Source organism: Scomber japonicus, chromosome 24 (assembly GCF_027409825.1).
Source record: "Scomber japonicus isolate fScoJap1 chromosome 24, fScoJap1.pri, whole genome shotgun sequence".
Classification (NCBI taxonomy): Eukaryota; Metazoa; Chordata; class Actinopteri; order Scombriformes; family Scombridae; genus Scomber; species Scomber japonicus.
The window spans coordinates 3,552,769-3,578,918 of NC_070601.1; the positions used below are offsets into that span (position 1 = coordinate 3,552,769).

Sequence of the window (26,150 nt, forward strand, 5' to 3'; positions counted from 1 at the left end):
GTTTACCTTCACCTCCCACCCCACGCCGCGGCATTGGAAGACGAAAAACATGACGTGCATCGCGGAGACGCTGCTGGTCGTTGATGTCTGATAAATATACCTCTGAGGTGTCGAGCGTAAAACCAGTGGTGGAGCAATGAATGGCGGAAAGGACTGTGAGGCGGGAGATGAGAGGCAGGCCGTCCCTGTCCAGGTCCCCATTGGCTGGCAGCGCAAGGCGGAGCAAGGAGGAGGGGTCATATACATAAGGTAAGAGGGGAGTCATTAAAATTTTTAGAGGTATGTGATAGGGCTGCTCGATCATAATCACGATTATTTGGGTCAAAATTGATATCACGATTATTAAAACGATTTTTTTTTTTAACTTTAGAAACATGCTGCATTTATTGGACATTCGGCTTAATTCATTTTCTCTCCAAGCAGCAGCCTTTTATCTGCCACTTCACGCAACACACAGCAGAAAATGAGCAGAGATATTAGAGCTGAGCTGGTTACCATGACGACAGTTCACACACATCACTTCCTGGTTTTTAATAATTAGTCAGTAAACTCAGCATCATCTGACGCAGGCTGGAAACTCTGCACTTTTACTTACAGTTAAAACATTTCACTGTGTTTCAGCTTCTATGCTAACGGCGCTGCGGCAGCTTCCTGTCTAAGCTTTTCAAAATAAAACCTTTGTTATTGAGCGCTATCTCATTATTATTATTAAAAATCGTTTCCCCCACGATTTTATTAGTTTTGAGATCGTTTGGCCCCTAAATCGTAATCACGATCACATTTCGATTAATTGAGCAGCCTTAATATGTGAGGGTAAATCTGTGGGGAAAGTAATCAGAAAAACAAATCAATTTTTATTTGGGGTGAGTTTGATTAGTTTCTTGATTTGCTGGTGATGAAGCCGAGTTTTGACCTACAAAAACTGATCTTTTTTCAGTATGGATGTACATTTTTTCGTCTGTAAAAGTTATAAAATGGTGAAAAATTGTCCTAACTATTCAACAATCATCTAAGTACAAATTATTAAAAAAAACGGTGCAACTGAAGCCGAGTATTGACCTAGAGAAACTGATCTATTCTCATTATGGATGTACATTTTTGGGTGTTAAAGTTCAGAAAATAGTGGAAAAATGCACCCTTTATAACCGACTAAAACAACTTCAACTGACTGACGAATCATCTCAGCACTAATTTCAAAAATCATTGCAACTAAAGCAGAGTTTTGACCTAGAAAAACTGGCTTCTGGCAAAGTTTTTGGCAGCGCCGCGTCTGAATACCAGTCGTTGCCAATGAAGCAAATTAAACTGGGAAAAATAAGCAATGTGTTTAGATTTTTTTTTTAAGTATACTTAATGACTTTGTATCTATTTTAGTATCCTCAAATTGCTCATTTCGTCTAACAGTAATGCCAAAATACAATCAAACTTAAACAAATATTTGCTTTTACATTGATTTTAAATCGGGAAAAGATACTAATCTCACATCTGGTAAGCTGGAAACAGGCATTGGTTTGACATTTCCTCAATAAATGATCAGTTTAGCTTCATTTTGAACTAATTAGACCAGAGGTGTCAAAGTCATTTTCATTCAAGGGCCACAAACAGCCCAATTTGATCTCATGTGGGCCGTACCATTAAAAGGAAGGAAGGAAGGAAGGAAGGAAGGACAAACGGAAGGAAGGTGGGAAGGAAAGAGAAGGAGAAGAAAGGAAAGACAGGTGGAAGGAAGGAAGGAAAGAATAAAAGTGAGGAGGGAAGAAAGAAAAGCATAGAAAGGTTGGAAAAAAGGACAGGAAGGAAAGATGAAAGGGAGGAAGGAAGGAAAGGTGGAAGGAAGGAAAAGCATACATGAAGGAAAGATGGAAGGAAGGGAGGAAGTACAGATGGAAGGAAGGAAGGAAAAAAAGACAGGAAGGACAGATGGAAGGGAGGAAGGACAGATGGAAGGAAGGGAGGAAGGAAAGATGGAAGGGAGGAAGGAAAGATGGAAGGAAGGAAGGAAGGGAAAAAAGACAGGAAGGAAAGTGGGCCGAAGTGGACGCCTCGGCGGGCCGGTTCTGGCCCACGGGCCACATGTTTGACACCCCTGACATAGGCTGAATTTCTCTCATTGATTGGCTCGACAGGAGATGATGCTCAAAGTGTGGAGTCATGTTTATTCCCTTAACTCTCAAACTCCACATCTACCAGGTGTAATAAAATCCCTTCATAGAGGTAAATTGTAAGCTGTGGATGCAATAAATGACCCTTTCTGGTTGATTTTGACTGTATAAGAAGTCATTAACGTACAAAAACCTGAGTTGTGTCTAATGGGTTGGATCCTGTAAGCAGTTTTTTGGGAGTTAGTGAGTTGACCTCCCCAACATGTGTGAGTTTACCAGCCACAATGAACTAAAGCACTAAAGCACTAAAGCAGTCGGCTGGTGTCAAGTTTATTTTGGGTCTTGGAAAGAATCCTGTCTACTTCAGTGACCGTGCACCCCCTCCAACCCCCCCACCCCCCCCATCCAACCCCCCCAAATACTCTCAGCACACACTCGTATTTTCTATCTTGTATTTCCTTTTTTTTTTAAATTGAAGCTGTGCGTTTTGCCTCAGGGATGTTCGACTGTAGATACTCCACAGTGTGAGTATTTTTTTTATACAGCAGCAGCAGCAGTGACGGATGACTCAGTCGCCGGTTGTTTTGTCGACTCATCAGTGTGTATGTTTGATAGAGAGACGGCCCGACGGTACACGCTGTTCTTTATTCATTCGTGGAGATATTTTTCATGGTTTTTGCCGACCTTCTCGAACAGAAAAGCCCCCCCCCCCACCCCCCCACTTCTCCTCTGTCTCTCAGCTCTACTGCAGCTGTGACCTCCCAATCACACTCTTAATTTTTTACCTTACTGCTTCAGTGTACCTCATATTAACAGCTTTTTTAGATATAAACTAGTTAAAATAAAAATGAGAATATTAATGTTATACCTAAGGCTGCTCAATTAATGGAAATTTGATCGTGATTAAGATTTAGGGGCCGAATGATTTCAAGAATAATAAAATCGAGGGGAAACGATTTTTAATAATAAAGAGATAGTGCTCAATAACAAAGGTTTTATTTTGAAAAGCTTAGACCGGAAGCTGCTGCAGCTCCATTAGTTTGACAGAAACTGAAACACACGGTGAAATGTTTTAAGAAATGTTCAATAAATGCAGCATGTTTCTAAATTTAAAAAAAAATCGTTTTAATAATCGTGATTTCAATTTTGACCCAAATAATCGTGATTATGATTCTTTCCATAATCGAGCAGCCCTAGTTACACCGTTATATCAGTGACAAAAAAGGGTTGGCAAAGATGAGCAATTCAAAAATATGTTAAAAAAAATTGTTTTAAAAGCAGCATCAGGTTTGTTAAAATGTACTTTTGTTGGTTTTATATAATTTAAAATGACATTTGCACCATTTTTTTAACTAAGTAAGACTGAATGCTCCTGAAAATGTCAAATGGTGTAACCACAAAAGAATGATTAAATATTAAATATTTTATCCTCCTACAGTGTATTTAAGTATATTTAAAACCCACATGGACACAAAAAGACATCATTGAGTCATATGTCTTAATCTTAATGTTTGGTATACTTGCCAACATCAACAAAAGGATGAAAAACTGGATTAATTAGGTCATTTTTCCAGCTGTAGAGTTAAATATTAAAGCAGTATTTATTCAAGAAGTATCCATTAATGATGAGTTTTGGTGATTTATTGTTTTTTCTGATAAACTGGACAACTTTTGCCTTTTTATGATATATTAAATTTACTATCCAATATGTTACGAGCTCATCCTTCCTCATAGCTGCTGATAATATTTTCTTTTTTTTAAATGTTTAAATTCAGATGGGTGGTGATTTAAATAATTCCTCTGATGTAGCGCTATAAAGGTGAAGGATTTTTACTGTTTGATTTCATGGTTGCAAGCCTGTAAAAAAAAAAACCCAGCCTCGAGGAGCTGCTAACCCACCTAAAAAAAATAATTTGTACGTCTGTCAGTGGAGCATTTCAGAGCGTCTTGGTTTCTCTTTTTTTTTTCTTCCTCTTTTCTGAGAAGTAACAGCGGGGGGAAAGCATTAAACCTTTTGTGCTATTCCTGCATAAAAATATTCAGTTTAATGCAAAAAATATTAGAGTTCAGGAGCTTTAGCCCCCTAAAAAAAATATTAAATGATATTCAAAAGCCCATTTTAGGAAGTGCGAATGAGTGCTGCAGCATATAATATGACAAAAAAGGAGTATTCATGTTGTGCATCACCAGCTTTATCTCATATTTGTGTGTGTTTGCTCTCCCTGTGTGCAGTCCCAGTGGCTCGGTGCTGTCCAGCTTGGAGCAGGTGAAGACCTACCTGCTGACAGATGGAACCTGCAAATGCGGCCTGGAGTGCCCACTCATCCTCCACAAGGTAATTTTTTATTTATTTATTTATTAATTTAATTCATCCTTGATTCATTTAAAAACAGCAGCAGCAGCAGCAGCCGGGTGCAGACTTAACCGTGCACCATAAAACACCCTAATTAGAGATTATGGTGGAAGTCTCTATCCGCAAATTACACTGAAATGCTGCTATTCTGAAAAAATTACAGCTGAACACGGAGCGAGCTGTATCCAGACTATAAAAAAAAAAAAACAGTTGGTATATTTGTGCACCCTCGAAAGGATCATCATCATCGTCGTCGTGAAGTATCTGTCGTTTAAAATGCACCACCGCAGCAGACGATTCGGTCTAGTTTGGGGAAGGGATTGTGTTGAACTTCAGTGTATTATTATATTTAGTAGTTAGTTCATAAATTCTCCCATCAGTTATTAATTAATCCTTAATGAAGCTGTCAGAGTGTATTCTATAGGACAGAGGTGTCAAACTCATTTTCAGTCAAGGGCCACAAATAGCCCAATAGCTGGACCATTAAAAGGAAGGAAGGAAGGAAGGGAGGGAGGGAGGGAGGGAGAGAGGGAGGGAGGGAGGGAGGACAAATGGAAGGAAGGAAGGAAGGAAGGACAAATGGAAGGAAGGTGGGAAGGAAAGAGAAGGAGAAGAAAGGAAAGACAGGTGGAAGGAAGGAAAGAATAAAAGTGAGGAGGGAAGAAAGAAAAGAATGGAAAGGTTGGGAAAAAAGGACAGGAAGGAAAGATGAAAGGGAGGAAGGAATGAAGGAAAGAAAGATGGAAGGAAGGGAGCAAGGAAGGAAGGAAGGAAGGAAAAAAGAGAGGAAGGAAAGATGACAGGGAGGAAGGAATGAAGGAAGGAAAGGTGGAAGGAAGGAAAAAAATAGAGGAAGGAAAGATGGAAGGAAGGAAGGAAAAAAAGACAGGAAGGAAAGTGGGCCGAATTGGACCCCTCGGTGGGCCGGTTCTGGCCCACAGGCCACATGTTTGACACCCCTGCGATGTTTAAATGCTGATTTTTGGATTTATTTTAATAAACAGGTAAAATTTGTCCATTTTCACCTATAAAAATATGCGTTTTATTGCCAATTTAGTTTATTCTGGGTCACATTAGGAAAGCTACACCTAGCAGAAATGTGTTTTTAGGTGTTTTTGAAGCTCTCAAATGTAAAAATAGGTCATTTGCATCAGCTGTGTTATGTATCAGCTGCACAAATACAAAAAAAAAAGATGTATTTTATTTCCGTTTTTGTAGATCATGAGTCACATTTAGGGAGAAAAGTTTGGTTTGGGTCGATATTGGATGATTCGTGACATTTGACACACCTCTTATCATTTTATAGATTGTTAATTTTGACATTTTTGAATATAATTAAATCCTATTAAACTTATTTTTTATTTTTTTTGGGGGGTTTAGTTTCCTGCTTTTGGTTGAAATCAGTGTAACATTAAAAAAGCCACACTTGTAAGGAGAAGACTTTTAACATTTAGTGTTTTAACCCTCCTGTTGTCCTCGAGGGAGGAAGAAGGAAGGAAAGGAGGGAAGGAAGAAGAAAGGAAAGAAGGAAGGAAAGGAGGGAGGGAGGGAGGAAGGAAGAAAGAAGGAAGGAAAGGAGGGAGGAAAGAAGGGAGGGAGGGAGGGAGGGAGGGAGGAAGGAAGGAAGGAAGAAGGGAGGAAAGGAAAAGAAGGAAGAAAGGTAGGAAAGAAGGACAGGAAAGAAAGAGAGAAGGAGGGAGGGAGGAAAGAAGGAAGGGAGGGAGGAAGGAAAGGAGAAAGGAAAGGAGGGAGGAAGGAAGAAGGAAGGAAGAAGGAAGGAAAGGAGGGAAGAAGGAAGGAAAGGAGGGAGGAAAGAAGGGAGGAGGGAGGGAGGAAAGAAGAAAGAAGGGAGGAAAGGAAAGAAGGACAGGAAAGAAAGAAGGAAGAAGGGAGGAAAGGAAAGAAGGAAGAAAGGTAGGAAAGAATGACAGGAAAGAGAGAAGAAGGGAGGGAGGAAAGAAGGAAGGGAAGGAAGGAAAGGAGAGAGGGAGGAAAGAAGGAAGGAAGGAGGGAACAAAGGGGGATGGAGGAAATACAGACGGAAGGAAGGGAGGAAAGAAGAATTAGACGGGGTCAGTTTGACCCAGGAGGACAACACGAGGGTTCAGAGATGTAAAGACGTGATATTGTACGATCCTATATCCTCATATCATTTAATATAATATAATAAAATGCTGTTTCACTGCTTGTTTCTTTAGGTAGTAGCTCAGAGCTTTAACTTTTCCTGCAAGTCACTGAGAAGAAGTCTCGCCAGATACTTGATTATAAATGTAGAGCAGCAACAATCAGCTCTTGATGTGTCTCTGCTTCAAAATAGGACTCATTACAAGTGTGACATATTTGACCGCAGCTACAGAGGCGGGGAGAAGGGATAGAGCAGGGGTGTCAAACATGCGGCCCGTGGGTCAGAACAGGCCCCCCCTAAGGGGTCCAATTCGGCCCACTTTACTTCCTTCCTTTCTTCCTTCCTTCATTCCTTTCCACCTTTCCTTCTTTCCTCCGTCCATCCTTCCTTCCTTCCTTTCCCCCCTTTGTTCTTTCCTCCGTCCGTCCTTCCTTCCTTCTTTCCTTTCCCCCCTTCCTTCCTTCTATCATTCCTTCCTTCCCTCCTTCCTTTCACCCCTTCCTTCTTTCCTCCGTCCGTCCGTCCTTCCTTCCTTCTTTCCTTTCCCCCCCTTCCTTCCTTCTATCATTCCTTCCTTCATTCCATCTGCCCTTCCTTCCTTTCTCCATTCCTTCCTTCTGTCTGTCCTTCCTTCACTATCTCTCTTTCCTACCTTTCTTCCCTCCTTCCTTTTGCCTGTCCTACCTTCCTTCCCTTCTTATTTCCTTCCTTCCTTCCTTCCTTCCTTCCTTCCTTCCTTCCATCTGCCCTTCCATCTGCCCTTCCTTCCTTTCTTCCTTTCTCTGTTCCTTCCTTCTGTCTGTCCGTCCTTCACTATCTCTCTTTCCTACCTTTCTTCCCTCCTTCCTTTTGCCTGTCTTACCTTCCTTCCCTTATTTCCTTATTTCCTTATTTCCTTCCTTCCTTCCTTCCTTCCTTCCTTCCTTCCTTCCTTCCTTCCTTCTTTCCTTCCATCTTTTTAATGATCTGGCCCACATGAGATCAAATTGGTCTGTATGTGGCCCTTGAATGAAAATGAGTTTGACACCTCTGGGATAGAGGGAAGAAAAAGAGAGGAGGAGGAGAGGAAGTGGTCAAACAAAGGTGAAAATGGACTTCTTGACAGGCTTGTAGTTAATGTGATCTCCTTCAGTATCAAATAAGTCACCTCTGTCAGCTTTTAGAGGTAGCTGTAAAGACGTTTTGTACTTTTTGTCCTTCACGGAGTCAGCTTGAATTCATTCAATGGAGTTCATTAGCCGCCGTGGTCAAGAGAGTGTAGAAAAATATATGAAAATGTCTAAAGCAGTGGTGTCAAACATGCGGCCCGTGGGCCAGAACCGGCCCACCGAGGGATGCAATCTGGCCCACTTTCCTTCCTGTGTTCTTTTCCTTCCTTCCTTTCTTCCATCTGTCCTTCCTTCTTTCCTTCCTTTCTTCTTTCTGTCCATCCTTCCTTCCATCTGTCCTTCCTTCTTTCCTTCCTCCATTTCTTCCATCTGTCCTTCCTTCCTTCCTTCCTTCCTTCCTTCCTCCATTTCTTCCATCTGTCCTTCCTTTCTTCTTTCTGTCCATCCTTCCTTCCATCTGTCCTTCCTTCTTTCCTTCCTCCATTTCTTCCATCTGTCCTTCCTTCCTTCCTTCCTTCCTCCATTTCTTCCATCTGTCCTTCCTTCCTTCCTCCGTTTCTTCCATCTGTCCTTCCTTCCTTCCTTCCTCCGTTTCTTCCATCTGTCCTTCCTACCTTCCTTTTTTCATTTCTTCTGTGTGTCCTTCCTACCTTTCTTCCCTCTTTCTTTTTGTCTGTCCTTCCTTCCTTCCTTCCTTCCTTCCTTCCTTCCTTCCTTCCTTCCTTCCTTCCTTCCTCCATTTCTTCCATCTGTCCTTCCTTCCTTCCTTCCTTCCTTCCTCCATTTCTTCCATCTGTCCTTCCTTTCTTCCTCCGTTTCTTCCATCTGTCCTTCCTTTCTTCTTTCTGTCCATCATTCCTTCCATCTGTCCTTCCTTCTTTCCTTCCTCCATTTCTTTTATCTCTCCTTCCTCCCTTCCTTCCTTCCTTCCTTCCTTCCTTCCTCCATTTCTTCCATCTGTCCTTCCTTCCTTCCTTTCTTCCTCCGTTTCTTCCATCTGTCCTTCCTACCTTCCTTTTTTTGTTTCTTCGGTATGTCCTTCCTACCTTTCTTCCCTCCTTTCTTTTTGTCTGTCTTTCCTACCTTTCCTTCTTATTTCCTTCCTTCCTTCCCTCCATCTTTTTAATGATCCGGCCCACATGAGATCAAATTGGTCTGTGTGTGGCCCTTGAATGAAAATGAGTTTGACCCCCCTGGTCTATATAAAGTTCACCAAACCTCTCCACATGTTCCACACACACGTTCCTTATTCTTAAAATGTATGAAATAAATTGAGGATGACCACTTGAAGGACCAAAATGTCTACTGCATCACATTACACGCAGTAATCCAACCGATTATCCATCTCCATGCTAAATTTGTCCTCCGTGTCTGTCGGATCAGCACATTAAACAGGCTGATATTGTCTCATCGAGGGGAAACTTTGACTTCTCCGCTCTGATATTTACATTATAATACAGCAGATTTAAACTCCCATCAAACCCAAATTATTACTCTGAGCTGCTGAGGTCGTTTATGGGTCAATGATGTGATGCAACTCAGTGTCAATTGGTGTAATCAGTATTTTTTTCATAAAAATCTGATTTATATACAGGAGAATAAGTGTGAGGTTTTTGGGATTTGTCCTGCTCAATATTAACAAAATGCTTTAAAATGTAAATGTAGAAATACTCCAATAAAGCTTCTTTTCATTTGATGTTTTAAAATGAAGTGATTACTTTTATAAGTCCACTTAAATACATTGTATGTGGATAAAATATTTAATATTTATCATTCTTTTGTGGTTACACTTAGCGATGTCAAACATGTGGCCCATGGGTCAGAACGTGCCCACCAAGGGGTCCAATTCGGCCCCACTTGGATAACTTTGTAAAGTATGAATATTACAGAAAAATACTTCAAATATTTCTGTTGCTTCAGAAGTTTCCTCTTGATATTTAAAGAAATGTGGCTTCAATTTAACCCTTAAATATTGTTTTGGGGTCAAATTTGACCCACTTGTCTTTTGCTGTGAAATTTGACTTTTCCCAAAAGAGACCCAAAATGCACAAAAATGAAAATATTATATTATGTATACTTTTTGTATAGATGCTACAAATGTTTGGCTTTTTGTTTAATTGATAGTTTTAATAAGATTGTTATGTTATAGTTTCAATAAAATACATTTGAATAATTATTGCTATGTTATATTTTAATGTCTTAGGGAAAATAGGACATGATATTGTGTGATAGTAGTGGTGTTATAACCTAAAACTCTGCTCTCTGAATGTAGTCAAGCAGCTTCTTTGTAAAATAACCTGAGAAAGAAACTTGGGAAATGGGGCTGTATGTGTCCCTTGAACTAAAAATGAGTGTGACAGCCCAATACCTCCGTTTTGGATCCACATCGTCTCAAGAATCTTATCTTCTAAAGCTGAAATTCAGAGGAAACTATTACACTGTCGCTTTTTATTTATTGCACATTTTCCAGTCACAAACCGCCTCCCGTTTTTTGTTCCTCAGGTGTTCAACTTCGACCCCGGGGCGGCTGTCAAGCAGAGGACAGCGGAGGATGTGAAAGCAGACGAAGATGTCACCAAGCTCTGCATTCACAAGAGGAAGCTTCTGGCCGTGGCCACGTTGCACCGGAGCATGGAGACGCACCCGCCGCTCACGCTGACCAGTCCAGGGGGAGGTACGAGTATAATCTAAAATCCTGACGCTATAAAAACAAATGTTGCATTCCTGTTGTATGGATATTTAGATGGAAGCTGGTTTCTGGTGCTCGTTCTACCTGCTGTAGCTTTTTAACAGCAGCCAGTCGAATATTGGTAATATTTTATTGAAATATATTTGAATCAACTACATAAAAAGTTATTGTAGATTTTAGATTTTCATGCCTGCTTTCAAAAACCTTGTCTGATTGCTTTGAGGCTTAAAGTTTTTTTCCTCTTATGTGCTCAAATATTTTTCTAGAGATCAAACCACTGTGTTTTCTAATCCTAGACCTGCGTGTTTTGGATGTTTCCTTGCACCAACACACCTGATTCAAATCAGCGTGTCATTATCAGGCTTCAGCAGAGCTTGATGATGAGCAGATCATTTGAATCAGGGGTTTTGGAAGAAGGGAAACATCCAGCACAAGGATTTAAAAACACTGCTGTAGATATGAGTGACTTAGCCGCCTCACATTTGGTGTTTTTATTGATTTTAACCTGAAGGTACGTCGTCTGTGGTCGCAGCGCATTCCACAACTCAACGGGCAATAAGGACTAAACCCCACGACGGTCTGCCCAACGCTGTCGGCCCGGACTGCAAGAATCCTTTCAAGATGATGATGGCAGCTGGACACCAGCAGCAGCAGCAGCGGCTGTATCCGCCCCAGGAGATGGGTGGAGCCCAGCAGCCAGAGCTCTACTCTGGGTACACCAGGCCTCAGAGGCTGGCCAGTGGGGAGCCAGGCCCCAAATCCCCTTACCGGGCGGGGTACGGTAGCATGCTGAGCCCACCTCCATCCAGTGCTAAGCTGTACGGAGATGGCTCGCAGTCACCCAGCACGGACACTCTGGGCAGCCCCGAGGGCTTTCAAAGGACCAATCCTTGTGGGTTTCCAGGAGCCGGCAGTCCCGGCTCAGCCTCCATCCACGGGAACTCGAGGACGCCTCTTTCCCCACCCAGCGTGATGCTCCACGGCTCCCCCGCGGGCCAGCTATCCTGCGCCATGACAGGGAGGACTAGCACGCCCCTCTCCCCCACGGCCACTGCCAAAAGCCCTGTCATGAACATGAACATGCCGCGGGGGAACTTCCCCCCTGGTATGGAAATGCCCCGTGCCCCCTTCCACCATAAAACGCAGCCCCCTGTGCATCCTGTACCTCCCCCTCCATCCATACCACCATCCTGTGCCCTGCAGAAAAGGCAACTGATGTCTGAAAAAGACCCCCTAGGCATCCTGGACCCCATCCCCAGCAAGCCTGTCAGCCAGTCCCCGGCCAACGCCCCCAACCCCTCCAACTTCCAGCCTAATATCCACTCTCAGGTACCAGTGATGAATGTAAACATACCCCCACCCGCCATCGTTCCCTTGCCAAGCAACTTACCTTTACCCACAGTGAAGCCTGGGCCTGTGGGGCATGGCGGCCACGTTCAAAGGACTCAACAGGGCGGTCCGGCTTCCTCCATGTCCCCCTCCCCCGTCACCTCCCCTGTCCACATGGTTGGACCCGCCCATGGGAGGATGGAGACCTCCCCCCATCGTTCACGCTCATCCTCCACCTCCTCTGACCACGGGAACTTTGCAATGCCCTCAGGGCACCAGGTCCCGTGTGGCACCATGAAGGTCCCCCCTCGTTCCCCGAGGTCGGCCATGGGGTCTCCCAGGCCGGCCATGCCCTCCAGCCCCTCCACCAACAAAACTGACCCGCATCACCAGTACAAAGACTCCCAGCTGCTGTCCGGGATGGGAAACTCGATTGGCGCCCAGCAGCACACCAACCCCATGTACTCGCCCACCTCTTCCTCCTCCTCCTCGTCATCCTCTATGGCCACCCCCAGCGCTTCCCAGAAGGGCCACCCAGGACTCCTGGGGATGCCCCTCAACCAGATCCTCAACCAACAGAATGCTGCTTCCTTCCCCGCCAGCAGTCTCCTGTCAGCGGCAGCCAAAGCACAGCTAGCAAATCAAAACAAACTCAGCGCTGTTGGCAACAGCACTGCTGGCATGGCTGGTGGTGGTGTTGGTATGGCAGGCATGGGGGCAGGTGGTGGAGGTAACGGAGGGGGCGGCGGGCACCCTGGCTCTATGAGCAGCTCTCGAGGCATGGAGGGGCACAGCACTTTAAACCCCATGCTCCCGCCAAACTCCACCATGCTGCTTAACACTCCTGAAGGTCAGAGCGGCCGGGCGGCGCTGAGAGACAAGCTGATGGCGCAGCAGAGAGACCCGCTGCGCAAACGCAAGCAGTCGTCAGGCGGCGCCTCGGTAAACCACGACAACGGCAACAACATGGTCTACATGCTGAACAAACCGGGCATGGGAGGACCCCACATGCCGGGTCCCAGCGCCACCGAGCAGCTGCGGAAAGTGGGCCGACTCGGAAACCTCCCCCCGAACACCTCCATGGCCCAGCTCCTCCAGTCCATGAGCTGCCAGAGCTCCCACAACATGGCGGGGAGCAGCCATCGCCCCGGCCTCAGCCCCGGCCCGGGGTCCGGTCCTCAAGGAGCTGCGCAGCTGCACTACAGTGACACCGCATCCATGGTCCCCGGAGGCCCCCAGCAGAACCTCCTCACCCAGCAAAGGCTGCGGGGCCCCAGCGACCCCATGCAGCACTGCCAGAACTTGGACACCTCCGGGGGCCACCTGGGCTCTCGTCCAGGCCAGTTCCCCGACATGATGGCCCAGATGCAGGCCTCGGCCATGAGTAACTGTGGGCCTATGGGGCCCGGCGGTGGACTGGTCGGCCCTGACGGCATGCCGCTGGGACGCCCCAACACTAACCCCCCACCGCTGTCCCATTCTGGCCCCCACCCCTCACAGCAGAACCTCCTTCATAGTATAGGACGGACTAACATGGTAGTGATGCCACACGGAGGCGGAGATGGAAGCATCTCTGACACAGGTGAGACGTCTTTAACCGTCCAATATGTCAGCTGCTGTCATAGAAACGGCTGATTTTAGTGTCTTAAGTCATCAAAATCGACCTTTCATACCAATTAATCACCAATTATTGGGTGCTAGGTGTGAGAAACAATGGAGCTGAGTTTATTTTATGTGTTGAAACTGAGATATATAGACATTTCTTTGTATCTTTATCCTAAAACTCTGACTTTTCTCTCTTAGCTTTGCTCAGATGAGTGTTGAAAGTCACATCCAACAAATTTGACCTGAACCTTTCACACCCCCTAAAATTGCCACATAACGCTGCACGTTTCGCTTCGTTTGTGTGCGACTTTCATTCACAAAAAGTCCAGTCCTGCTTTCACAAATCAAATTACTAACACATAACATAATTTAAGAGTTATAGTAGGAGACCTTAAAACAATTGACTGATTGGTTTTAGACTTTTTTTTTTTTACAGTGAGCTGATGATTTGGGTCAGAAACCAGCTGGCAGAGTTTCTAATAGCCATAAAAATCCAAAAAACCTTTCAGTAAATTAGCAGCTATGATGATAAAATTATAGTATTCAATATAAATTGGTTCATTAAATGTTGTTTTTGTCAATTTCGGTATCATATTTAAACTCAAAATGAGTTATTGCAAGTCCAAACAAGTGTTTCTCCTCAGTGAAGAAAGGCAAAGATGATCCTATTAATCTATTTTATCTATTATCTTATCTATTCATGACTCTTAAAATGGATAAATTACCACAAATGTTGTTAAATCACTCGTTAAAGAACCAATTTATTCCCTTTATCTCTTTATTTTCTACACAAGACATATTTCTGACATTTTGGATTGTGGTTAAATAATTCCATTTATTTTTTATAATGAGAGCGTAATGGTGATTACAGTCATTGTTTTGACTAGCGTTACACTCACTGTCTCAGACTTATTGATTGTTTTCAAAGTGCAATAAAAGAAATAAGAGGCTAAAAGCTCCTCAGATCATTAAAGAAAAAGACAAAAAACCCATTTAGTAGATTTAAAAGCTCAGCAGCTTCTGGAATAACTCAGCATAATTGTCAAAAATAATCTTAAAAGTGATTATTGGTGACATTAGACAGGATGGCGTTGATGTCTCGTGAAGTTAACGAGTATACATGCACCTCTCTTTCCTCTTCCTCCTCTTCCTCCTTCTTTCCTCATGATATACTAGCGGCTGGATGAAGATGCGGTTTCTACGCTTATGAGCTAAAACCAAAAAAAGGATTTAGGTGATAGGCCCCGAGCCCTAGACAGTCAGGCTCCTCCAGTATCTCCGAGCTAATGAGCAAAGCCCCCCCCCCCCCTTCTTCTTCTTCTTCATCTATTGGATGCCACGGCGGCTAATTGTCAGTCAGCCAGTGTTTCTCTTTTGTTTTATTTGTGTGCTCGCATCAGTCAATGGTGTAAGAAGATGGAAATTGGGATCCTGCATCACGCTTTTTTAAAAGGGGAGGGGGGGTGGGGGGTGGGGTGTGGGGGGTAGCGCAGAAGCAGCCCCAGATAGGGCCCGATCCTAAAAAGAGCTTCTCCTCGGCTAGCCGGTCGCTATAGTAACGATGGACCCTGAATAGAGACCAGAGTGAAGCCTTTGATGAGGGTTTAGGCTTCTGTGTGTGTGTGTGTGTGTGTGTTTGTTTGAATGACTGTGTGTATTACAGTGTGTGTGTGTGTGTGTGTGTTTGTTTGTGTGTATATGAATAACTTTGTGTGTGTGTGTGTGTGAGAGACGTTACTTTTTTTTCTTTATTCTGGGACTGGACGATGAGTTTTATGTATTCTGTGTGTGTGTGTGTGTGTGTGTGTGTGTGTGTGTGTGTGTGTGTGTGTGTGTGTGTGTGTGTGTGTGTGTGTGTGTGTGTGTGTGTGTGTGTGTGTGTGTGTGTGTGTGTGTGTGTGTGTTTTATAACAGAGATAGCATCATCGTTGTCTGCTGCTGGCCACCTGTCCTTATCGGCAGGAAGGAGTCCAGTTTATTCTGTATATTTTCTCTCAGGTTAAAGTCATTGAAATTCAGGTGGTCCTTGACGTTTATCGCCAGTGGTGGGAAGAGGAAGTATGAAATGTGTCAAAAAATTGGTAGTTTTGATATTTGGAAATGTTGATATCTTCATAGCGACTCCAGAAACAAGCGTGTAGTTTTTCCTGGGATGACTTAGCTTGAATTTTCACAGGTTAAACGTTTATTGATGAGTGATAAATAAGGTTTGGCAAGATGAACAATTCAAAAAATATGTTTTAAAATAGTTTAAAAAGCAGCATCAGGTTTGTTAAAATGTATATTTTGTGTTGAAATGACATTTGTACCAATTCTTAACCAAAAGTAAGACTTGAATGCTCCTGAAAATGTCAACTGGTATCTTCATAATGACGAGGACTGGGCGATATGGACAAAATCAAGTATCACGATATTTTTGACCGTTTACCTCGATATCGATATTGCAATAATAACGTAGAGATGATTCTTGATGAGTTCACAGAATATTTACACTATATGAAATGTCTAGTAAGTAATAATTGGTGATGTGGATCTAATGACAAAGTGGGTGAAAGGTAAAATGTAACACAAGCTAGAGCTAGAACAATCAGAAAATGACATCATATTACAGTAATGCAGCCTTTTAAAAGCAGGAAAAGACAAGTCTGATGCCACATCACGATACTACCATATCCAAAATCTAAGATGATATCTAGAGTCATGTCTCATATCACGAAATGGATATAATATCGCTATATTGCCCAGCTCTAATAGTGACTCTAGAAACAAGCGTGTCGTCTTTCTGGGATGACAATGGTGAAAATTTGAGCACTTTGAATTTATATTGGTTCAAGTTTTATGGGTCAGCAGCGATGTGATGCAACCCAGCGTCCAATTGGTGTAATGTTTGTTGGTTTTATGTGATTTGAAATGAGATTTGAACCATTTTTTAACCCAAAAGTAAGACTTGAATGCTCCTGAAAATGTCAACTGGTGTAACCGTGATATCTTCATAGTGACTCTAGAAACAAGCGTGTCGTCTTTCTGGGATGACAATGGTGAAAATTTGAACAGAAACTATACTTTTCATACTTTTGCCACTTTTAATTTATATTAGTTAAAGTTTTATGGGTCAGAGATGTGATGCAACCCAGTGTCCAATTGGTGTAATCAGTTTTTTCCCCCCATAAAAATCTGATTTTATATATACAGGAAAATAAATGTGGAATAAATATAATCCACTTTTAACAAACCTGATGCTGCCTTTTAAATCTATTCTTTAAGACAGACTCTTATTTAACACTGACCCTTACACGTTTAAAGGCAGAGTAGAGATCGATGCTGCCGAAGCTGCTGTTTTGTGTTCTCTGAATCAACATGCAGGCACGTGTGACTCAGCACCATATGGACGAGCTGCAACCTGTTGCCGCCTCCTGTTGCTTGTTATGTTTGTTTAAATTATGCAAGCTCCTTTTTTTGTACTTGTGCTCTCTTTGTTTTCTGCCACTTTTCAGCATAATTAGAACAATAATGTAATATGTGACTAATAATTACATTTAAGCTCCCTCGGTCTTGGAGGCAACATGTGACTAAACACAGCTGACACTGAGATCTCACACTCTCTCCTCCACATGAGATCAATCATCTAGCTGATAGGTAGAAAATCTATTGATTCCTGTGTGTAACTGGTGGATTTTCATTGTAGATGATATGTTTTTTTCCACCAGAATCGATTGAATATTGAAGATTAAGGCCTGACATGCATGTTTTTAATGCACTACATATTTCATTTTCAAAGAGCTTTGACTAAAACCTGCTTTATTTGACCATGTTTAGCAATCTTGCACCACTTTATTCTGCTTTTGCTACCATTTATAATCCATTAAAGCTACTACCACTACTTACTCGCCATGTCTGTGTAATCAACAGGCGTGTGTGATGTCAGCATTATGCATTTTATATAAATAAAATAATAAATTATACAAGAAAAACCAGCAAGAATCTCACAGATGACCGCCTCAGCTCCTCAGATGGAAAAGCACATAAGCACTGGGGAGACTCTCGGGGGGATAAAAGAATATTTTGTCACCAAATGGCAGATGTTACGTCTCTGAGTAGCTGCGTAAACCCCCCCCCCCCCCCCCCCCCTACTTGAAGCTAATTTGGATGACAAGTCGGGCATCTTAAGAGCAATGAAAGCTCTTTGAAAGTGGCCTCGTCAGTGGCTTCTTAGCATTAGCCCCTAACCATCTGTTTCTAGACAGCGAGTGAGCTTTGAACAACCCCAATGCTGCCCCCTCCTCCGCCCTGCTGCCCCCTCCTCCACTACTGCCATCAACAAATACCCCAAAGTTCATTTTGACCCTCCTCCTTCTCTTCCCCCTCCACCCTCCCCCACCCCCCCCCCCCCCCATACACACACACACACACACACACACCCACACCCACACTCACACCCTCCTCACCCCAACAAGCTTCCTGGCAGCGGACAGCACCACCAATCATCACTCGGTTCCTATGGCAACCTCCCCCGGCAACAGCCGTCACTATATCATAGCAGGAGTGGAGGATGTGGGGGGAGGAAGAAAAAAAAGAGGGGGAGTGGATGTAGAGGGGGGGGTGGAGGGGTTGGCCGAGTCGTGGCTCTTGGTGTTAGAGAGGAGAGAGAGAGAAAGAAGAGAGGAGGGGAAAAAAATGGAGAACACACACAGCTGCCCTTCAGCTACGTAGCATCGCACCAGCTGCTCCAGTCACCACTCGTCCACACACACACACACACACACACACACACACACACACACACACACACACACACACACACACACACACACACACACACACACACACACACACACACACACACACACACACACACACACACACACACACACGCGCGCGCGCGCACTCTAAACACAGCGTCAGGCCTCGGAGATTTTGTATTTGCTTCGGCTTTGTCTGCGTAACATTGCTGCCAGGCTCTCCCTTGATTCATTGATACATCTGCGGCCTCCATCTATATGTGTATAAATATATCTATTCTTCATGTTCACGTCGTCCTGGCTCTGCTAACAAGTCTGTGTGTGTGTGTGTGTGTGTGTGTGTGTGTGTGTGTGTGTGTGTGTGCCCGCGCTGAGCGTCTGGCAGCGTGTCCGTCTGTTAGTTTTGGGGGTGCAACAGATTGTTAATGTGCAACTTTTTCTTTTTTTTTTATTGTGTGTAATTGTGAAAGCCTCTTTAGAGAAACACTTGCCATTGATTTCTTTTTTTTCTCCTTTTCTTTTCTCGTGGCTTTAGTTAATTGGAAAAGGTATAAATTACAGTCAACTGTTCTGCGGAGGAAAGATTTACATAAACTGCATGAACAGTACAGAGGGTGACAGTGACAAATAAGGGTTGGCAAAGATGAGCAAGTCAAAAATATGTTAAAAAATTGTTTTAAAAGCAGCATCAAAATAATGATAATGATTCTACAGATGAACATTTAGTATTTTTGTTGGTTTTATATCATTTGAAATGACATTTGCACCATTTTTTAACCCAAAAGTAAGACTGAATACTCCTGAAAATGTCAAATGGTGTAACCACAAAAGAATGATAGTGATATCCACCCTAGAAAGGAAGAAAGACAAAGAAAGAAAGAGAAGGAAGAAGAGAAAGAAAGAACAGGAAGTTGGAAAAGGAGAGAAAGAAAGAAAAAGAGCTGTTTCCTGATCTCCATGATTCTCCAGATGAAATGTAATATTTAGAACAATAGTATTCCATTAGCTTTATTTAATATAAAAGTTATAATGTAAGATCATGCCAAACTAGTTGATATGCTGTTTTATTGACTATTTACTGTTTTTACGGTTACACCACTTAGACATTTTTGCCACAATCCTCCTAATATATTCTCTCAAAATGGATTAAAAGCAGAAATTTGATGCTGGATGCAAGTTATTCATGTTTATTTTCATATTTTAACCCTTTTAAATTTGATTAAACCACAAACATTGACCCAAAGTAACAAAAACCACCCAAATAGATTTACTTTTTCTTTTCTTACAGTAAACCACTTTCAAAAACCTCAATACAAATGCAGCTGGAAGTGCAGATTTACCACAAAAGTCATGTCTGCCAATATCGGGTACAATCTGTTACTACTTTTCCCCAAAATGACACAACTACTCAGCCTAGCCTCGAGCTACAACCTGCAGATGAGATAAAGATCAAACTAAAATCATCCTGTGCTAAAGATGTGCTCAGTATTCATGTTTAAAAAAATAATAAGTGTGTCCAAATTGTGATTAAATATGCATCTTACTCTTCATCCATTGGAATAAAGAGTCTAACATGAGTAATTTGCACATTTTCACCAGCTACTTCCTCACTTAGAAGTTCATTAAATTATTTATTGATATTGTCCCAACTTGGCTCAAAGGTAGGACAACATATGGAGAGCATGCATGACTTTTTATTTAAATAAACTAACCGTGTATGTCAGTTTCAGTTTGTAGTGTATGGGTGTGTGAATGAGTAAAAAAAAAGAGACTATATAACTCAAGATCGAACAAACTCAGAGAGGAGATAGAAACTGCTTAGGCCAGGGGTGTCAAACATGCGGCCTGTGGGCCAGAACCAGCCCGCCAAGGGGTCCAATCCAGCCCACTTTACTTCCTTCCTTCCTTCCTTCTTTCCTTCTTTCCTCCGTCCGTCCTCCCTTCCTTCTTTCCTTTCCCCCTTCCTTCCTTCCTTCCTTCCTTCCTTCCATCTGCCCTTCCTTCCTTTCTTCCTTTCTCCGTTCCTTCCTTCTGTCTGTCCGTCCTTCACTATCTCTCTTTCCTACCTTTCTTCCCTCCTTCCTTTTGCCTGTCTTTCCTTCCTTCCCTTCTTATTTCCTTATTTCCTTCCTTCCTTCCTTCTTTCCTTCCATCTTTTTAATGATCCGGCCCACATGAGATCAAATTGGTCTGTCTGTGGCCCTTGAATGCAAATGAGTTTGACACCTCTGGCTTAGGCATTTATTCATAAAAGGAGCATTCACACTAATTCAAGTGTTGGCCATCTCTCCTAATGAGCCACTTCCCAGATCCCAATATTATATGAATTTAGTTCAATTTCTGTATTATTTAAACAGGTAAGAATAGTTTAAAACAGCCTATTCTTACCTATCTCCTTCTCTCATCGGCCCAGTTTAAATCCACACTGATTTTCACACACGATTTATCTTTTTCGCCCCTTTTTCATTCACGCTAGGAAACCCCTCGTCCCTCGGCTGCAGCATGGGCGGCCTGCAGCCTCACGTCAACCCCGGCGGAGGTCAGATGTACCAGCAGCAGGTCCACCAGGGCATGCAGCAGAGCGTGTCCTCGCACCCGGCCTACCAGGGCCAGCAGCAGTTCTCTGACAACCCGCCGTACACAGACAGCAACGCTAACGCCGGCTCCATGGCCTGCCTCTACCAGAACTACCAGGTGGGATGATGATGAGTCACGTTTTGGGCTTTTTTTTTTTGCATTAAATGTATAAAAAGAAACTCAAATGTGTGACTGTGTTGTGTCTGCAGCAGGGGATGTTGCCACACCACCAGTTCGGAGAGGGGCAGCAGCCCCAAGGCGAGGGGCTAAGAGCAGGTACGCCTGGCTCCGACAGGGGTCCCGGCAGAGGCCCGGAGTCGGTGGACGCCATCTACAGAGCCGTGGTGGACGCCGCCAACAAGGGCATGCACGTTACCATAACAACCACAGTGAGCGGGACCACACAGGCGAGCCCGGTGCCCGCTCTCAGCGCCATGAGTGCCTTCACAGCCTCGATAGGGGAGCCGGTCAACCTCCCCCAAGCGGTCAGCGCCGTCCTGCACGGGCACCCAGAAGTGGAGGTGTTACCGCAGCAACCCAGACCGAGGCAGGCGAGACTGGGACGAGGTCAGAAGAACATGGATCCGGGGAAGAGAACGCCGGACGGCCCCGAGGCCAACGACTACTTCCGTTCACCTGGACGCGGGACTCCCAGGGGGCAGTGGGACGGGGAGACGCAGCACGGCGGAGGCTTCGACGCTCACAGCAACAACAGCGCCTGGGGTGGCGAGGAGTTTCTGGAGTGCTCCACGCAGGTGAGGAGTAGTCCCTGCATGGAGCGGCCCGCCAGCTTAGCCCCCGCCCCTCCCTGCCCCGCCGAGGGCTCCAACGACCACAGCCTGGCTATGGCTCACGGGAAGGCTTTCCTCGATGACGGCTATCGCTTTAACAACTGCAGCCGGACGCCCGCCAACTACAAGGAGCGTCTGGAGCAGACGGTGGAGCGTTGCGCCCACATTAACGGCGCCACGCCGCACTTCACCACCCGGGGTTACGGAGAAGTCCTCGGCCCCCCGCGGCAGGAGCTAACGGGGGACGACCAGTCGCCCAGCTCCTCCACCAGCCTGGAGGGACCTCTGGCCACAGCCAAAGACTACAGCCACTACAACGGCCACTTCAACGGTATGGCCCCCAGCCCCTCGGACACAAAGAGCCTGAGCAGCGAGGAGGACCTGCGGCAGCCCGACTCTCCCTCCTCGGAGCTGCTCCACTACCGGTCCAGGCCCTTGGACAGATGGAACATGGGCGAGCTGGGAGTCTGGGGCCAGCTGAAGGGCTTCCCACCCTGGCCTGCCAAGCTGGCCGGGGACGAACAAGTGCACAGCGCTGCTATGCAGCTGCGGGAGCAGGCCAAGGTGAGCCACCAAACTGTGACCACCTGTCATTGTTTCACCTGCCAACTCGTGTTTTCAGACTAAATAAGAGAGCGGCAGCAGGTTTCAGCGCCTGCTAGACTTAACAAACTCACAGCCAGAAATGTGCCCTATAAAACCAGATTCACAGTTTTGTAGAGCTTTAGATTGCAGATAATTATATTCCAGAGTAAGACAGTCGCTTGCCAGGAAGTTAAGATGATGGAATAAGTTGTATTTAACTTTAACTAAGTTGCTCCCAGATGGAAATTTACTGTAAAACTAAAAAGTCAGATGAGGGGAGAAAAAGCTCCTTTTTGTCCGCCAGCAACCTAATTCAGCATCGTGTTTTTTGGCGATAGCACTCATATGTTTTCTCTTGTGTCCTTCCTTCCTTCCTCCTTCCTCCCACCCTCTTTACTCCTTTCCTCCTTTCCTTCATTCATTCCTTCCTCCTCTCGTTCCTTCCTTCCTTCCTTCCTTCCTCCCTCCCTTCCTTCCTCCCTCCCTCCCTCCCTCCCTCCTTACTCCTTTCCTTCCTTCCTTCCTCCCTCCCTCCTTTCTTACTCCTTTCCTTCCTTCCTTCCTCCTCTCCTTCCTCCCTCCCTCCCTCCTTACTCCTTTCCTTCCTTCCTCCCTCCCTCCCTCCCTTTCTTACTCCTTTCCTTCCTTCCTTCCTTCCTCCCTCCCTCCTTGCTCATTTCTTTCCTTCATTTTTTTTGAAAAACCTACCTCTTAACTTCAGACACAGGTTGAAAAAAGTAGATTTCTCATTTCTAGACTTTAACGACATCTCTTTTTATCAGCTTTCTGGGAGATATTGAGGATAAAACCTAAAGACTTTTTTTTAATGTTTCTTACTGGCTGCTTCTCTTGTGTCCCTCCAGGTCGAACCAGAGAAACTAAAAACACTAACTCATGACTTGGAGGCACTTGACCGAGCCGCCAAAAGAGGCCTGAAGTAAGTAAAGCTGCTTATCGTGTGATTGCAACTCAAACCAGAGTGACGTGTCCGTACTGTGTCTGTGTGACTCATATTGATTTTATTGACCCTCCCTGAGTCACTCTTGCTACACCCGTCTAGCTTTCCAGTTCACAGCGATAACAGCGGTTAGATTTACTCCTCGAAATAGTTGATTTTTTTTATTTTTTTTTTAAAGTACCTCTTAACTTCAGATAGAGATTGAAAAAAGTAGATTTCTCATTTCTAGACTTTCATTTTTCCTTTGTTCTTCCCCTCCTCCCCTCTTTCTTTGCTCCCTTCTCCTTCCATACTTCTTTCCTCACGTCCTTCCTTCCTTCCTTCCTTCCTTCCTTCCTCCTTTCCTTCCTTCCTTCCTCCTTTCTTTCTTTCTTTCTTTCTTTCTTTCTCAATTTCTTTCTTTCTTCCTTCCTTCCTTCTTCCCTCCCTCCCGTCCCTCCTCCTTTCCTTCCTTCCTTCCTCCTTTCCTTCCTTCCTTCCTCCTTTCCTTCCTTCCTTCCTCCTTTCCTTCCTTTCTTTCTTTCTTTCTTTCTTTCTTTCTTCCTTCCTTCCTTCTTCCCTCCCTCCCTCCCTCCCGTCCTTCCTCCTTTCCTTCCTTCCTTCCTCCTTTCCTTCCTCCCTCCATTCCTCCTTTCTTTCTTTCCTTCCTTCCTTCCTTCCTCCCTCCTTTCCTTCCTTCCTCCATTCCTCCTTTCTATCTTTCTTTCTTTCCTTCCTTCCTTCCTTCCTCCCTCCCTCCTTACTCCTTTCCTTCCTTCCTTCCTCCTTTCTTTCTTTCCTTCCTTCCTTCCTCCCTCCCTCTTCTCCTTCCTTCCTTCCTCCCTCCCTCCTTGCTCATTTCTTTCCTTCATTTTTTTGAAAAACTTACCTCTTAACTTCAGACAGAGATTGAAAAAAGTACATTTCTTATTTCAAGACTCAGAGTTGACTTTCATGACAACTCCTTTTTCGGCTCTCTGCAAGATATTTAAGATAAAACAGTTCTTGAATTGGTTAAAACTGACTTTTTCAATGTTTCTAATCAACTGCAGAATCCTCTAACAGGGTTTTTTAAATATGTATTTGTTGGTTATGCCATCTCAGTGCTGTGTCCAAGGGGGAAAAACTGACAATCCTCACCAACTAATGACTCATGTAGATGACATAAGATACGATATTCCTTTTATTAGTCCCACATTGGAGAAATTTACAGTATTGCAGCAACAAAGTGGATTTAAAAAACAATAAATAATAAGTACAAAACTGCTTAGGCCAGGGGTGTCAAACATGCGGCCCGTGGGCCAGAACCGGCCCGCTGAGGGGTCCAACACGGCCCACTTTCCATCCTGTCTTTTTTCCCCTTCCTTCCTTCCATTTGTCCTTCCTCCCTTCATTCCTTCCTTCCTTCCTTCCTTCCATTTATCCTTCCTCCCTTCCTTCCTTCCTTCCTTCCTTCTTTCCATTTGTCCTTCCTCCCTTCCTTCCATCTTTCCTTCCTGTATTCTTTTCCTTCCTTCCACCTTTCCTTCCTCCATTCCTTCCTCCCTGTCATCTTTGCTTCCTGTCTTTTTTTCCTTCCTTGCTCCCTTCCTTCCATCTGTCCTTCCTCCATTCCTTCCATCTTTCCTTCCTGTATTCTTTTCCTTCCTTCCACCTTTCCTTCCTTCATTCCTTCCTCCCTTTCATCTTTCCTTCCTGTCCTTTTTTCCAACCTTTCCATTCTTTTCTTTCTTCCCTCCTCACTTTTATTCTTTCCTTCCTTCCACCTGTCTTTCCTTTCTTCTCCTTCTCTTTCCTTCCCACCTTCCTTCAATTTGTCCTTCCTTCCTCCCTTCCTTCCTTCCTCCCTTCTTCCCTTCCTTCCTTCCTTCCTTCCTTCCTTTCTTCCTTCCTTCCTTCCTTCTTTTTAATGGTCCGGCCCACATGAGATGAAATTGGGCTGTTTGTGGCCCTTGAATGAAAATGAGTTTGACACCCTCTGCTTTAGCTCGTGTATCTTTGGTTTTAGAAAGAGCCCATTGTCGTTGGCGAAACACTCGAATCCCTGCTTTCAAAATGTCAATGAGGTAAAATGTAAATGTTGTGTCTCGACAGACCGGGGAAACTGAATAATCACTTGGAAGCTGCTATCCACGAGGCCATGAGCGAGCTGGATAAAATGTCGGGCACAGTGAGTAATCTACACCTCCTTCTCTAGGGCTGCTCGATTACGGAAAAAAAAAAAATCATAATCACGATTATTTGGGTCGAAACTAAAATCACGATTATTAAAACGATTTTTTTTTTTACCTTTTAGAAACATGCTGCATTTATTGGACATTCAGCTTAATTCATTTTCTCTCCATCAGCAGCTTTTTATCTGCCACTTAACGCAACACACACCAGAACATGTGCAGAGATATTAGAGCTGAGCTGGTTACCATGACGACAGTTCACACACATCACTTCCTGGTTTTTAATAATTAGTCAGTGAACTCAGCACTTTTATTTACAGTTAAAACATTTCACCGTGTGTTTCAGCTTCTGTCAAACTATAACGGAGCTGCAGCAACTTCCTGTCTAAGCTTTTCAAAATAAAATACATTGTCTGATGCAGGCTGGAAACTCTGCACTTTCATTTAGAGTTAAAACATTTCGCCGTGTGTTTCAGCTTCTGTTAAACTAATGGAGCTGCAGCGGCTTCCTGTGGCTTCCTGTCTAAGCTTTTCAAAATAAAACCTTTGTTATTGAGCGCTATCTCATTATTATTATTAAAAATCGTTTCCCCTCGATTTTATTAGTTTTGAGATCATTTGGCCCCTAAATCGATTAATTGAGCAGCCTGACCTCCTTCATAAAGTATTGTTTTAAAGCTTCCTAAAATCACCTTAACATTTCTCTCTTTCTTTCCACCGTCACGTAGAGAGATCGTCAGATGAAGCTCCCCAAGCCTAAGAGGAGGAAGATATCCAGATAACATTGAATGTGTCGGCCCAAGAACGTTTCCTCAAAAGCCTTTTCGGAGACTTCGTTCTGAGCTCTCTAACAGGTGCTACACACATATACGGACTTTAAGTGGTACATCATCGGATTGTTCCATGATATCAACGTTGACTTTAAAAATGACTGACCACCACAGGACGGTGCTGGATAAAAAACAAACATCCAATCACCGATTACAGTTTTAACTGTAGAAGAAGAAGAAGAAGATATAAAAGAGAAAGGAAAAA

General features: G+C 44.0%; 1 protein-coding gene across 1 annotated transcript; it reads left to right on the plus strand.

The window, feature by feature from the left end:
• The first annotated feature begins 59 nt into the window (after positions 1–59).
• Positions 60–26,150, plus strand: LOC128354426 (methyl-CpG-binding domain protein 5-like). Its single transcript, XM_053314667.1, has 9 exons — positions 60–249; positions 4,335–4,437; positions 10,192–10,363; positions 10,890–13,289; positions 20,528–20,745; positions 20,838–21,983; positions 22,868–22,941; positions 25,036–25,111; positions 25,844–26,150. The coding sequence occupies exons 1-9, from the start codon at positions 137–139 to the stop codon at positions 25,895–25,897; spliced, it is 4,356 nt and encodes a 1,451-aa protein (XP_053170642.1). The 5' UTR covers positions 60–136; the 3' UTR covers positions 25,898–26,150.